Source organism: Vanessa tameamea, chromosome 10 (genome assembly GCF_037043105.1).
Source record: "Vanessa tameamea isolate UH-Manoa-2023 chromosome 10, ilVanTame1 primary haplotype, whole genome shotgun sequence".
Taxonomy (NCBI): domain Eukaryota; kingdom Metazoa; phylum Arthropoda; class Insecta; order Lepidoptera; family Nymphalidae; genus Vanessa; species Vanessa tameamea.
The window spans coordinates 6,421,071-6,438,006 of NC_087318.1; the positions used below are offsets into that span (position 1 = coordinate 6,421,071).

Genomic DNA, 16,936 nt, shown 5'->3' on the forward strand with positions numbered 1-16,936 from the left:
CAGTATCTTAATAGATAGATCTCAAGTTTCACCGCGTGATATTTATAAAATTTGTATCAATAACCTGGTAAATTAATCGTCAACATCACTCCAAACACTGAAATCGACCTTTTCTATTAACGTTTTTTAAGCTATTTAGCGGCTAGTTTATACATGTATTTTTGGTTAAATGGGGACACAAAAGTGTAAATAATAAGTTCACCGTGTTCAATTTCTATTATATCTCACAATATTGTAGTAATTTTTATTTAAATATTGCTTACTTTTTGGCATTCGTCGTCCATACATTTTAGTACGGAGAAAATAATTTGACGGTTTTGACTTATTATTCGACATCGCTGTCAATAAATTTTCAGTCCCTCCCCAGAGCCCAAGGTGAGAGCACGTCAATTTTTATTTCGAGCCGACTCTTATAATTTCGCAAAACGTCTACGCACACATCGACAAGTTAGCATAAGGGTGGGGCGCGAGTGTCGTGGGACGCAATTGTTAATTTTTACTTTTCAAGAGACCAGATGAACTCAGTAAGTAAGTATTACTAACCGGTTATTGTTTTACTCATCTTTGCTTCTATCTATTTAATTTCTATCTAATTCAGAATTAAATGGGAAAACGTAAAGAAAATTATCGAACACATAAAAAAAATAAAGGACTAATTAAAGAATAAACAGTATGTAACAATTAAAAAAAAATCTGTGAAAATTTTAATTGTCTAGATTCATGACATACAGCCTGGTGACCGACAGACGTACGGACAGACAGAGGGACGGACAGTGGAGTCTTAATAATAAGGTCGCGTTTTTACCCATAAGGTATGAAACCTTAGAAACACTACTTACCAATTTTTTAAGTAAATTTTTTACCTTAGCTTAGTTCATAATTGTAAGTTGAATTGTTATGTTTTTTACAAAATGGTGATGATTGATTAATATTAACATTGTTTAATTTGAGCTTCAATTGTTATATTTGTGAAAATAATTTAGATTTTGTATATGTATAGTTGTATTTTAATTTTGTGTAAAGGCATCGGGTGCATTCGGACAGTTAGACAGGGGGTATATTCGTACGCGTACGAATGTGCCCCTTATATTTCATTAACCAGCAGTATATCAAAATTATTTTTTATGAAATAAAATGCATAAAAACATATCTTCCTATAACACCAGAAGTCGTAAGACCTTATCCTATATCTGTTAGAAACAGAAAAACCAATGAAGGAAGAAAACCGGGTAAATCCATACTAATATTATAAATGTGAAAGTAACTGTTTGTCTATCTCGCTTTCACGCCAAAACTACTGAACCCATTTAAATGAAATTTAGTACACAGTTAGGTTAGAGCCTGAAAAAGGCCATAGGTATTTCAATTGGAAAAAGAGTTATAAATGATTGAAAAGGTTGTATGAAAGTAATATAATTTTCTTTAACTTTTATGTTAAATTCAAACGCGTACGAAGTCGCGGGCACAGCCATTCACGTTTATATACCTGAAAACATTAAACTAGAAGACAGACATAGACAGAAAGAATTGACAAAATAGAACAGGAAAGGAAAGCCAGAGCAAGGCAGTGAAACGTAGTTTGAAGGAACTTAATTCAAGACAAAAGAAAAAGAGAGGTAAGCAAATAGACAGCGATGAAAATTCATAGGAATCTGAAGGATCGTTGTATTATCAAAGACTGTACAACGATGCCATACAAAATCATTGTAAACATCTCATATATACTGATTGTAAAGTTTAGAATAATCAAAAAGTAAACGAAGGATGAACGATTTTATTTTTGTTATTTTTCTAAGGAAAGATTTATCGACCATTAGTCAAGTCACATATTATTAAGTTAGTTCTTTAATAAATAAATATTTTTGTAATAATTAATAAAAATTTAACGATTTTAATTGGCTTTTTAATTACCCTATATGAATCTACCCCATGGCGTACGAGAGTACCCCATTTATTTTACATTTACAACAGTGAGTATTCCTACTTTATTAAAAACATCCCGAAGAGAGTCTCTAGCTCCAAGATTATAAATAGACCGGTTTGCTCTCTTTTGTAAAATAAAAACAGATTCAATATCTGCAGCATTACCCCAAAGTAATATGCCATATGAAATAATACTGTGAAAATAACCAATATATACAAGACTAGCGGTACCAATATTAGTTAGTATAACTTTTCTAACCGCGTATGCTGCGGAGCTGAGTCTTCCTGTCAGGGACGATAAATGAGGACTCCACTGAAGTTTGGAATCCAATGCTATTCCCAAAAAAAAACCGTAGTATTGGCTACATCAAGACGGCCACCATTTAAAGATATATTATAATTTTGCTTTCTAAAATTTGGTTGGGTAAAAACTACACATTTTGTTTTTTGAGTATTCAAAACTAAATTATTTACTGTAAACCAATCGTGTATCTGTGATAATGCACCGTTCACATCGTCATAGTCAGTTTTTTCCTGTCTACCTTAAAAATCAGTAAAGTATCGTCAGCAAACAACATTATATCACAAATACCTTTAACGTAGAAAGGAAGATAATTAATATATACTAGAAATAGAAAGGGACCCAAAATTGATCCTTGTGGAACACTCATTTTTAACGAAAATCCAGAAAACTTTATGCCATTAATGAAAACTTGCTGGACTCTTTGACTTAAATATGAAGCAATGAGATCAAGAGCTTTACCTTTAATACCGTAGTATTTGAGCTTATAAAGAAGCGTCTCGTGTTCTACACAATCAAATGCTTTAGACAAATCACAGGATACTCCAATAGCATTCTGTGATTTTTGTCAAGCAACGTAAATATGTTTAAGAAGTGCTATTCTCGCATCAGTTGTCGAGCGACCTCTTGTAAAACCGAATTGCTCACTATGAAAAATAGTATTTGTACCGAAATGGACGAGAAGTTGATTTAAAATATTTTTTTCGAATATTTTACTTAAAAATAGAGTATTGAAAAAAATTATATTTAACTCCGTTATTTATATTTATAAAATTTAAGAAGTGATTATTTAATGTGTCTTTACTTTAATTTAATTCGGTATATCTACCAACCTTAAAATATCAAGAAAATAATTATTATTATTTTGTTAGACGAAAGCAGTTGAAACAATAAAAATCATAATGAATATTTGGCATCTTAATGCACTCTGACCGCACCCTATGCTTACAAATAATTTATAATTGCGTTTGCGAGTGACAACCTTATAGCTAATACATTACTCGTAATTAAATGTATTTTTATAAATCCTACGTTATGAACGCGCAATGAAAATTTAATTTATTCGTTGCACCGAAAACAAGCAACTAATTATCTCCGGGGATGCGTACGATACACTGCACAATGCAACTGTATTATTGAAAAGTACCTATGTGTGTGTTCTAAAATTAATTCCCACGCTTACAAACTACGCTCTTAAATAAAATTTTGTAACGGAGTTGTCATCATTAGTCAAGCTCTATTTCAAGGGAGAGACAAAAACAAGCTATATACTAAATAAAACACCACTGTCCGCAGTCGTCTTTGAGTTATAATGTTATTATAATAGCTGCTGTAATTCTTAATAAAAATCTACTAAATATTAAAATAAAAAGCAAGTTTTGAAAGCTTTCTCTTAAATACTACATTAGGAAAGTTTCAACATAATATTACCGACGTATCGCTACGCTAGGATTATTGAAATGATAACTTAAAGTATGCCTGAATGTGAGTTAATTCTTGAAGAACAAAATTCGTTCGTTCGAACGAAAACATAAATATTCAACATTTCATTGAACTCTATCTACTACAATCACGTGAAACACTTAAATGTAATGAATGTGACAGATTTATTTCATCAAATCGTTCTACCTACCTTTTTTCATTGCATAGTTGAAATTGAGTAAACCGAAATTGATATAAAGAGAGCGTGCATCAGAAAGAAGTATTCTAAAAAAGCCTAAAGCTTTCAAAGTTATTCCAGTATAGACCATACTATGTTAGTTCGCTTACAGTAAAGACACCACTCACAAGATGACAGATCTTACACATACAGTTCCATGTTAAAGGTCTACTGATGTCCATTGTCACTGCATTTGCATTCCGTTATCTATCTGTTTACGATAACCGCAATCAGCAGCTGCTCAGTTGGACAACTGCCAAGTAATAGGGTGGGGAGAACGACCGATAATTTCATAGTAGAAACGCCTGCGCAACTCAGTTTGCCGCTAATCGCCCCCGCGCTAAGGCGTCCTGCAACCGTCGTGTCGCGTCATCTCTTTGTTTACAACTAACACTGACAATTCTTTGTGTGATCTGGAAATGGAAACTCAACCCTTTGTTCTTGTGTAGTTACCCCTCTGTGTTCGTCATAGAAATGGCTGTCGATACTCAGCCGGACTCTCAAGAGACCAACTCGACATCGTTGGTGGAAGACTCATTGAATATTACCTTCAAAAACATCAGTTACAAAGTTCGACATGGTTTCTTTGCTGGAGGTGAGCGAACCTTTATATAATTGTAAACACTGTTTACTTTCATTTAACTTGATTCGGTAATAATTTATATGTATTTGTTTCATTAACGCCTCAATAGTAAAACAAAGTGTTTGTATTAGTAATCTACAGTTAAACATTTATTATCATACTTTCAATGATAAACGAATTACTAATTAGCACCCAAAGAAAAGTTTAACATCTAAAGAGGTCTCAAGTAATTAGGTAATTAATGAATTTAAAATTTAATATTTCTACATTACATAAACTTATGGAAATGTATCGTATAATCTTAGAATAATAAGCATGCTTTGTATCTCGAATTTAACTTATATCATGTTATAACCACCTATCAACTATCATAGTAAGGTCAATGAATATTTATACATATGTATGTTCTATTTAAGGTGTTAGTATTGTAGGTGTACATGAAATAGTCTGCTGCAGAGCGAAAAATTATCTACCTTAGTCTGGTTGTAATCATCAAATCACTTATGTCCATGATACATATCACATAATCATAATTATGATATAGCAAAAAAAGGATTATAAGTCGCGCTTATTATATTGAAGTGTTTAAAACACTTGAGTTCAATAAAATAATACAAGATATCATAAAATGTAACATTTACAAGTTCAAGCAAAATATACTTTTTCCTAAATGAACTTAAAAATGTATAGGATTAGCCTTTCAGCGAAGGTGTCGCAGATGCACTACCAGATTATTACCATAATCAGAACGACGACGAATGAACTAACAATTTCATCTTTATGAAAGAAACATTCTTAATTAAATTGATTACTTAAAAAATATTTTTTGAGCTGTGAAAATCTACTGAGAATCACCAGACGCGTTAATCTGTTAGTCCCGGTCGTTACATAATAAACACCTTGTTTTAACTCTATGCAGGAGCGTTGCAATCAAATACTGGATTGCCTCAATAGAGCTGTTGAGGGCAAATAGACTTTATTATATGTAGCAAGTTTTCTGGCTCAGTATTCTACATTAGATATACGTTAAAATATACTCTTTAACACATTCGAATCTTGATATATCTCAACACTAACAACATTAGTTTAAAAAATATTTAAATTTATACAACGGACAATGATAGTTTCATTTGTTCCGGTTTTTCTAGTTTATTTATTTTATTAGATGATCTCTAGCAGGGACAAAAAAAAAGATTATAATTAATAAATATGTCTTAGTATATTAACATATGAATGTGTGTACTGGTTCTCTTGTTTATCCGACATTTGTTTTTTTTACTGAAACTATTTCAAATGGGTGTTTATAAATAAATTCTAAGCACGTGTTCCTTGCTCGTATATATTGCTGGCGTAGCTCAATACTTGGTACGCTTTACAGGATCTATTCAGAGATTTAGTTGGGACAGAAGAGGAAGCGATGATATTTTTTTGGGATATTATTGTACTTAAAGTAGCGCTTGATATTTCGCTTCGCTTCGTCAAACTACGCTACACTACGCCCAATAAACTTAATACTTATTTTAGCGTAGAGCTGAACAATTTATTAACAAAATAGACTCCTGTAACAAGACTGTTTAAAGTTCAAGGCAAGGTTTTAAGTTTTTAATACCTTTGCCTTAGGGGTAAAATATAATTAAAAAATATGGGACAATGACAATTCTTTGTCATGGCATTTTTAATGCGTGCACTTATAAAATATACGTATAAGATTATCCTAAATAATTATAGGAGACAAATAATAGGAAATCCCCATTAGCCCCCAATGTAAATAATGGTATAAATCTGTAGATTAAAATGCTTACCGAGTCTTACATTTTACCTTCCTTATATAATTGAGTGCAAAGTTAAGTGATAAGTGAAAAAAAATCTGAAATAATAAGTATAATGTCGGACATCCTTATAAATCAGATCTTGCGAAGTAATTCGCAATGAGGAAGGCATACTATATGCAATAGACATTACAGTCAAAGAAGCTTGAATTTGATGTTAGTACAATATTATGATATGACTTATTTAAATATATACAAATATGAATTAAAAATAGTGAATAGTGTCTCCAGGGTTCAGCCATTGCGACGAGCGCTTTCGACTATCGCACAGTATCCACTTTTCATCACAAATAATAAATATACCGATATTTCATGTTTCCATTGTGCGGTAATAAGCGACGCCAAAGAACAAAATAATGAGGAAAAAACAAATGAATGACTGTTTTTAAAACTCAAATTTACCAGCTAAATGACTTTATAAATTTGTATTTGGAATTGTTAACCAAAGAGGAGATATTTCAGATCAAAGTGGTCAGTACGGCAGTAGCGCTTATTAGTAATGCTTTTTATTGGACTTAATATTCTAATTCAGTTACTGCAACAAATCCGTTTTGTAATTTTCTATTTATATTGTTTCATAATAATTTTCTGTCTAGCAGTTGGGTAACCTTATTTCTAGAAGTAGCTAACTTAACATGACAGTAAATGCTGGGCATAAACCTTCTTTCTGGAGTAGAAGGTTTGCTCAACAGGATATAACATTTTTCTGTTCCAAATTAGTTTTACTTGATTTTCCGCTTTATTTAGTTTTGTATACATAATTATAAACGTCGGAAATTTATTGAATGTCTGAAAGCTTTATAGATTATTACAGTATTATTTAATAAAAAATTAAAACGAAATATTGTCTGTTTTATATTTTAAACATCAGAATCATTGACCGATTAAAATATATATATATTGTGAAACCAAGTCGTTACCTTCCAAATCCGACGAGGATAATAAAACTGAGTCTTAAATTTATACAATGTAAAAAGTGTGCACACGTTTTAAATTATAAATTAACTAGTTTTTATAAACTCCAGCTTGCAATAGTGAGCGCTAATCACAACACCATTTTTAGTTATCATATAATTTCATGCATATGAGATTTCGTTATCAATTAAAGACTAAACTTAATATTCTAGCTTATTTATGTTTTTAGACTAAGATAAAATATAAAGATACTTAATTACAAAGAATGAATTTGTTTTGCAAGATTATTTAAAATGATTAATTTAATAAAACGATTACTTTACAAAAAAAGTCTGTAAAACATATCAGTCAGTTATTTGCCGACAATATATTATAAATAAATAATGTTTATTAATTAAATTTGCGTCGGTGTGTGATTTTTACATCGACTTTAAACAAAAAAGGACTCTCCTTAATCCTTAGATTAATACGAGGTAATCTTATAATTATTAGATATCTATTAGAATAATTGGATTACCTCGTATTTCTCATATATATGATCATTTATTAACAAAACTAATTAATTATAATTACACCTTTAGACAACCGTAGTTTTGAGTTAATCGTGTCCATACAGATATATACGGGGGGATATTTTTTTTTATATAGTAGTAGTATATATCTGTCGCTGCGTTGAACGTCATTTAAGTTCCTGAGAGAAACGTTATTGCTATATATACATAAACAATAACATTAGCATAAATTGGGAAAAAACTAAAGTTGTGAAAAAAATTAAAATATCGTTTTTCACAAAAGGGATATCATCGAAATATAGCTTCCTGGTGTGGATATAGAAAATTTGGGATTCTTAACTGTAAAACCGCTAAGACGACCACCCTTTGCGTAGACAACAGGAATCGCTTTCTATATTACGAATTCCTCTGCTTCTGCCGAACTGTGCTCCGATCATACCGCGACAATGCGTCTAACATACTCGATGGAAATCGATTCAGTGATATTGTACGACAGCGCACGGCCATCCCAACTACTATTCTCTTCAGGCCCGTTTGAATATATACGCAAAGTTTCCAGACGTGAAAAAACAGACAGGATCTTCATATACGTGTGTGAGAATATCATGCGCGTCAGAAATAGTTCTTCCCTCGAAGACTTATCCTCGAGAAGACAGTAGTCACGAGGAAATGACTGACCTATACCTAAAAATTTAAATAACAAATCAAAATGAATAGAATTTCGTTGACGTTGCAAATATAAATGGATGTCTATAGTAATAATGGAACCATTATGCACATAATAGTTTACACAGTGATAAACATTGTTTTGTATGACAAACCCCGCGATCTATTTTATGAGTCCATTGTTAATGAATTTGACGTTGCATCGAAGTCGTTCTGTTTGTACACTCTGAAACGTAAACAACGCTACATCGATCTATTCTTACCTTACAAATTTATTTATTATTAATTGTTGTTTTAAAATTAAAGATAAAAATACTATGAAAAATATTGTATTGTATTTAAAGACTATCTCCTGACTGACTGACCTTTTCGGCGTAGTTTCAACTACAAAGAGATCCAAAACTGGGAGGATTTTATTCTTCTTTTAAGGAAAGTGTTGTTCTTTGACTCTTTAACTTCATTCGACCCTTTCAAAGCGCCATTATTTCTAAGATTATAAATCCCCAAGAATATTTTTGCGTAATTATTGTATTATTTTTTATAAATTTGCCACAAAATGTATATATTTCGGCAAAATAAACACTTAACGATTTTCTTACCATGAAATTAAATTCAATTTTAAAGCTATTTTATTCCCGCAGAAACGCTGTCACTCATTTACGTACGTCATATTGATAAAAACACACACATAAAATCTTACATAAACAGTTGTATATGTACGACTGACACTCATTGAACGTTAACAGTTATAAATATTTGGTGTTTTTTGGAAAAATAATGAATAACAATCGCTATCGTTGGTGTGTAATGTACAAATACTAGCATTAAAACTCCAGAATATTTGTTTATCAAAGTGCCAGATGATATTGAAATGACAGTTTTTGCCTATCTGACGCCACACCATGGCGGCTCATGTTTTAGGTCACGTGATATACACACTAAATATAGACTTTTAATTTTAATATAATAAAATAATAATGCCCTTTTATGACTCAAAATCAAAATATTTAAGTATATTTCTATATATTTTAATTTTTTATCAAATTTCATAATTTATTTTTCACTACCGAAAGTACCCTACTGTACAATTGAGAAGAAAAAGGCGCGTAAGCCAGTATAATTACAACTCAAGGGTCGAGACGTACATCTCACGATCAGCGGCCCATTTTTCTCGCTCGCTAACTTGCTATAACTTACTTAACTTACTATTGCAGAAAAGATTACTCACTAAGAATATAATGTCACGCCCGACAATCTATCCTAACTGATATTATAAATTCGAAGGTGCAATGCTTTCACCTCATCCTATAAACATAAAATTTTACATTCGTGTTATAAGAAGATACAGAAACAGGCAAGTCCCTACCACCTTTACTACACCCTCTTACACGCAGGAGAAGCCGGTTGACTAGTCTACTATAAAAGTAAAATTATTATCAAGCCACAACTAGGCAGATTTTTTTATCGTACTGATATAAAATCAGCTGATTTTTAAATAAAGTAAGAGAGAAAAGCATTATTTATCAAGGCTTATAAATTACCTTATAACGAAAAAATAAACAACCGTGTTAACGAACGTAGTGGTCAGTGAGTGCACTCGGTGCGAATGTACTGACATAGGGTTGTCACTTTGTCGTAATTAACTAACAACGCTTTCAAAATTAAATGTAATTCAGTTAAGAGTTTAATTATAATTTGTTTTATATACCTATTATATAGAATAAGTACTTATTATCCATAATAATATAATTAGTAATATTTATATAGACAATGTAATGTAGTAATATTTAGATTGAGAGACAATTCGCATTGTTTTCAAATAACTTAACTGATTGACATGGCACACGCTATGGAAGCTGGAAGTACGTTTCTATCATTATAATAAAGTCAAATTATGTTTATTCTATTCAAGAAGGCGGTTAAAAGTACTTTTAAATTATTTACAGTATTAAACTAAATGGAAAGGAATAACGGGTTCGCAATGTACCTAGCTTTATTGTATCAAGAAGATCAGTAATACAAGAAACTCAATATATTCTATTCCACTAATTAGATTTCACATATATCTTAAGTAAATAGAATTAAGTGATTCTTCCTGCAGAAAAAATAAACCTTATTTTATGAAGTTCGCTTAACCATCTCCGGTTTCCTGTAATATGATCTTAAAATGTAAATTCTGCCTATTAGGAAACACCTCGTTGAATACTTATCGTATACCTGTAGGACTCGGGAGTACAGAGAAATGAGCGTTCTTAAAAAACTAAATTCGTAATAGCGAAAATAATCTTACATAGATTAGTTTCGGTGAAAAATCTAGCTTTTCAGAAATATTTTCAAATCAGACTATTATTTCTTCCCATAGACTACCATGCCCTATAATATTATTATAAACTTACCTCATATATATATAACTGTAAATTATATTACTGCCGTAGACGAGAATGTCTTTTACCGGTTAAACAAAATATAGTTTAAATTCTGTTCATGATTCTACATTACATGATGGTATAATTATTTTTAACTTTCGTTTCGTCTAAAAACTTCCACTGATTTTTTTTCTACTGAAAAAACTATTTTTATTAACGAAGATTAATTCTTGAATTGTATTTAAAATGCCTATAAGTGTAGCACTTGATTTTACATGTTAAATATTGCTTACTGGAGTCAACGTATATGAAAGGATACTTAATCAAGCGAGTTCATGAGAACGGATGCTTAAATATGCGGATACATGTTAACGCAGCTAATCAGATAAGTGATCGAATACAAGTACACAGATAGACCAAACGAAGCATGGTCGATCGAAGTCCATTTATGTTTTTTGTTCATTTCCTTCCAGAAGAAACGTCATTACATACAGCATCTTCATTCGACCATTCAATTTTGTATAGTAATTCCAATTGGAGTTTACTAATAAATACACAGCGATTTGAAGTAAGTTCAATAGATGTAATTCAGCCCTATGATAGCCGCACGAAAATTATCCAACCTATATAATACCTACTTAACTGTTTTTTTTTTGTATATATATACACAAAAAACCTAACCAGTAGCTTTTGTAGCATAATTTAATGCTACTTCTTTTTTATACACTTTAAAGCTTGTAACAATTACACTTTAAAATCTTACCTAAAAAACAAAAAACGAAAGATAATTGGTGTAAAACAGGAATAAAAAAAATTACAAAAAACTAAAACACAATAATTTTGCAAAAATAGCACAAGAATTAAAACGAAAAACGTCTCGTGATAAAAGGCCACTCTTATTAGTTATTCTGACATTACTCTGATAAAGAGTTTAATGTTATTTGTTTAGTAGATTTAACGCTAAACCATTTATACAGGTTTTGGTGACGTGTTTAGCATTGTCAAGTATGAACCGAGCCGTTACTTGTGGTCATAAGAATCAGCAAATAATAACTTATTAATATTTTATATGTATCATCGTAAAATTGTAAATACCGTTAGGTTATAATATAAAACGCCAGATTTTATTCTTTGTTGACGTATAAATAATTAAATACATACTTTTGAAGTTATTAAGAGTACAGAGTATTGAGTTAATTAAGTTTTGGCCCGCAATAAAATTATCGAGGAATATCTATTTATGAGGGATCCTTGCCCTTTAAACTAGAAGAAGACGATCCTAATCTAATCAGTTATATAATTTTGCCAACTATAGTGAAAACCATCAAGAATTTTGAATCAAAATTATTTCTTGTACATACAAATAGCAAACTGATTAAATATTTGTTTATTCAACTAAAATAAAAATCATATTCAATTTGTGTGATAAGTCGCATATTTCAATAGTTGTTTACAAAAAATACCAGTTGTAACACAAAATCATAACAAGCAACTGATTTATCTTGTTGTCCCAAACTGTACGACTTTTTTATTTCAATCTCTCAATCATTATTATTTGAATGTTAATAAATTGTGTCGAGTGACCCTGAATTTTAATAATAAATATTTTTACGCAAGTACAGTACATATTCAGAGGTTTTGTTTCTTTAGCCAAGGTATTTATTTATAAACATTTTCCTTATTTATAGGACGCAAGACAATACTTAACGAAGTCAGTGGACAATTCAACGCGGGGGATCTGAGTGTCATCATTGGTCAGTCCGGGGCAGGAAAGAGCTCTCTAATGGATATCTTAGCAGGTTACACGTAAGTATATTTAATTACTTCGTAAGATCAAAATAATAATGAAAATTACATATAAGCCTTTAAACTTCCGTTCCTTTAAATATAAAATGATAAATTATGTACCTACTTCATTCATAAGACATTTTATTATATTAAGTTTTTTCTGTCCCAATGTGTGTAATTTAATCTTGAATTATTATTTTAAATTAAATATGCCTTGCTTTTTTTGACGACCTCCGTGGTCGAGTAGTGTGTACACCGGTTTTCATGGGTACGCCATTCCGAGGTCCCGGGTTCGATTCCCGGACGAGTCGATGTAGAAAAAGTTCATTAGCTTTCTATCTTCTGTCTTGCATTGCATCTTGTGATTTTCTATAGCACAAGTGCTTTAGCTACTTACATTGGGATCAGAGTAATGGATGTGATGTTGTCCAATATGTATTTATTATATTTATATTTATTTATTATATTTATATTCCTCTCTTATCCTTGATCCGAAGTGATTCATTTTTATGGTAACCATGACATGATTGCTGCATCCAACAGACGAACTCTTTAATGATTAACAGCACAGATACGAAATTTTGTATAGGCATTTAATTGTGATATTCCATTTTGAGTGCAACCATAACATAGCTGTTGCACTCAAAGTCCTAGAAAACTCCTTAATAATTAACGGCATAAACACGAAATTTCCTAGAGACATTCAAAAACCAATATAAGTGCTGTCATGCTATAGCAATTGCACTCAATGTTGGGATCCGACGAAAGAACTCCTCAAATGCACTTACACAACATTTTTATACGCATTTTTATGCTATTAAGGATAACCCTTTCAAAAGTCTAACATAACTAAGATGGTGTTCAAGTTAAATGTACTGTATAAATACAGAATATTACTGTCGACAATACATCGGTCTATTGAGACTCTATTACCTATTAGAAAGCTCTTCGATGGTGGCCTATGTTGCTTTAAGTACGGTCAGGACACTAGAACGTATCCTTCTAGCTATTGAAGAACTAAATTGTAGGTAAACGATAATCAAGAGTACATCGTGCATTTATTGAAATGATACTTAGAAACACTTCCGGCGATAACTAAAACATAAATAAAAAATCAACAGTAAAATAAATTAAAAACAGACTTAATCTTCTAATGCTGGAATAGAAACTTTGAAGTAAATAAATATCATCGTTTTTTATAAATTTCTCTCTCATTTAATAAGTATCTTTTTTAATATCTTATTATCTCGACTTCGCGACAACGTTTTCTAATGACGCTTAAAATCTTTATCATTCTGCTGATATATTTTGATATTGTTATCGCAACTATTAAGTAGAAAATACTAAATTTAAAATTCGTGCAGGTGCACATTATTAGTCACAGTATCATCTTATAAATATACGACTGTATAAAGATTATAGATATATTCGTAATTTTGATATATTTTATGAGTATGTTATACAATGGCGCGTAAGACCGACACGTATGCCGTAACTGCAAAAGGCATGACGTTCTCTTATACAGTCTTGCACTTTACACATATTTATATACATACAATATATTTATTTAATAAACTAAACTCTGTTTTTATTTATTTTGCACCATTTTTTTTTATATTTATTATTTTAATGACTACTAATTTTCGTTCGTTTCACATCTACCGGGCGTCCCGTGATGGCCATATTTTTAATAGTTCAAAATCATGTAATCTACGAACCAAAGAATGTAATTTATTCTTATATATATTATAATTATAATTTAAGTAATATTTATAGAAAAAAATAATAAAAATATTGTTCAACTTGATATTTAATTCAATGATGAATGGTCATCAGGTTACGGCGCTGAGTCCCACAAGTGACATTTCCATTGGAGGCGCGCCACATTCATGGCAGAATGTTGATACTTCAAGCCTTGCCAACTGGTGGGGGTACCAATACAAAATGCGATTGGTTCTGCTTTTTTATAATATTGCTTATATTTCAACGGACTGGCTAATGGGCCACCTAATGGTAACTGGCGACCACTGCCTGTAGACATATGCTCTGTAAAAAATATTAACCATTCCTTATATTGCCAATGCGCCACTAACCTTGAGAGCTAACATGTTATGTTTTTGTGGCTGTAGTTACACCGGCTCACTCACCTTTCAAAGGAATACAATACTACTAATACTTAATATTTCTGTATGCTCTATATATTTTTTATATCAGAAAAAAAAATTTAATCTTATGATTAAAAAATCACGTGTTAATTTCGCTATTCAATTACTTTGAAGTTCTTCAAGATATGCGACGCAAAAGAAATATGTATGTTACAATCAAAATAATATATACACACACACGACATGACACATACATATGCAGTTCAAAACATACATATATTATATACATGAACATATTCTAAAAACAAAGTTAAAATTCCTGCACCATATTATTACCGATAGGATGTTTTTTGAAAATTTCGAATTTTTACTTCTTTGAATACGCTAAGAATACAAAAATCGTAAATAAGTATAATAATTGTACTTACTTTTCAAACGTACATCTCAGACGCAATAATTACAATGAATCAAATAATTATGTAATAAAGTAGTAGTTTATAATAAAATTAAATTAAATTCTAATGTATGTTATAAGAATTTAAAATATTAAAGTAAATTTGAGTGTCTCATTTCTGGGCGAAACTGAGATGTTTTAGTCCATCGCGTTTGTCCAATATGGTTTTGTGGATGTGGTAGATTTTGCATTGCTCTCATGGCTATTAGGATACAAAGATTAGCTCTTTTTCACTTACGCTATGCATTGGAGAATGCTCGACGTGTTTCGGGAAGATACCAATCACGTCGCCGACTAACGCGTCCGCTTCATTATGATGAGACCCGTATACTTCTCGAAACATATAAAGCAAGATATAAGACAATGAATAATCACTCTAAATATTCGAAACGAGAATACACATCGAGCAACTCAACTTTTTCTAAAGTATTTTAGTTTTGTATTTTTTTATATAACAGATTACTGGGTTTTGTTAAATCACCTAGTATACTAACTAGTATCAATAATTATAAATTGTCAAGTAAGCTATTTAGAATATCAGATATACATCGAGAATCGTTAATAAAAAACAAAACTAATCAAAAGATAAACTGTAAAGACCGAAAACCAATTGATCTTTCCATAGAGCGCACTATTGAAGTATTGTTACGTATGTAACATCGAGCATACCATAGCATAATGTGCGTGTCCGACCTCCACTATCGGATTGAAACTTGTTTGAGTGCGTGCTGGAGGAAACGAATTTGTACTGATCGAAAGAATGTGGTTATTTGTAGATATGTTAGTATTGACATATTAGATCAATCTTCTATGAGTATAGGTTAATAAATTAATTTCAGTGTTATAAGATATTATAATTTAAATAAACTGTTTGTGGAAGGAAGTCACTTGGAAGTCAATTATTGCAAAACAAATTAATAAATTAACTAACTTGAACAAAATAGTTTATAAAACAACAGTCTTCTTTCCATCTGCGAATCAGGGCACGGTGAGCTACCTAGTCTCCACAAAAGTTCTTATAGCGGTGAGAACGTCAACCCATAAAGGGTCCAACAGCAGTAGTTGGACAAAGTGCTGCCCAAAACTTCATCTTCCGCCTAGAATCAGGCCCAGATACCTCATCTGGGCCTTTATCGTAATCACCGTCTCTTGAATAACAATACGTCTGTACAAAATCTCGATCCCCGGGCCCCGACTTAGTCCGTGGAATAAGAGGGCCTCCGTTTTTGAGATGGAGTCTTGGAGAGATTCTTGCTGTTTCTTCGCACTAGAGGCTGTTTTTCTAAGGGTTGGTAAAGGTAAATTTATTTATTTTATATTATTGACGGAACAAAAACGTTTCATTGTGAATTTTACTAAAATAAATTACAATACATTTAATATAATTTGAGCTTTCTTCAATAAAATACACATTCAAAGGTGAAAACAACGGAATATAAGAACTATTTATTTTTAAATTTTATTTAACTTTCCGAAACATAATCTATTGCATGCATACCTCGACTATTACCCAACTCGTGCGTGAAACAAACAGAATATAAAAATGATTTACATTGAAAACTTAAATTATTATATATTCATATGAAAATTAAAAACTGTTATAAAAAATTGTGTCAAATCAAGGCACGTGGGATTTTAACAAGAATATTAGCAACACTTGAAACTGTATATACAGTTAAAACCGTTTATGGCGACATCGTTTAGAACAACATATCGGTTATATTGACCAAAATCAAAGGTCCCGGCTGAATGCTATATAACTGTCTTATCAAAAATATTGCTTTGTACGACATTGTTTACTACGAAATACCGCACTAAACGACCACATTTGGCT

At 31.2% G+C, this 16,936-nt stretch overlaps 1 protein-coding gene across 1 annotated transcript in view; it reads left to right on the forward strand.

Annotated features, from left to right (window-relative positions):
• The first annotated feature begins 4,184 nt into the window (after positions 1 to 4,184).
• LOC113392009 (ATP-binding cassette subfamily G member 4-like) overlaps positions 4,185 to 16,936 on the forward strand; it is a 30,308-nt gene continuing 17,556 nt past the window's right edge. Inside the window, exons 1-2 of the mRNA XM_026628208.2 lie at positions 4,185 to 4,479; positions 12,444 to 12,561. Of these exons, the coding sequence (XP_026483993.1) occupies positions 4,359 to 4,479; positions 12,444 to 12,561 (239 nt within the window). The 5' untranslated portion in view covers positions 4,185 to 4,358. The remainder of the gene's footprint in view (positions 4,480 to 12,443; positions 12,562 to 16,936) is intronic.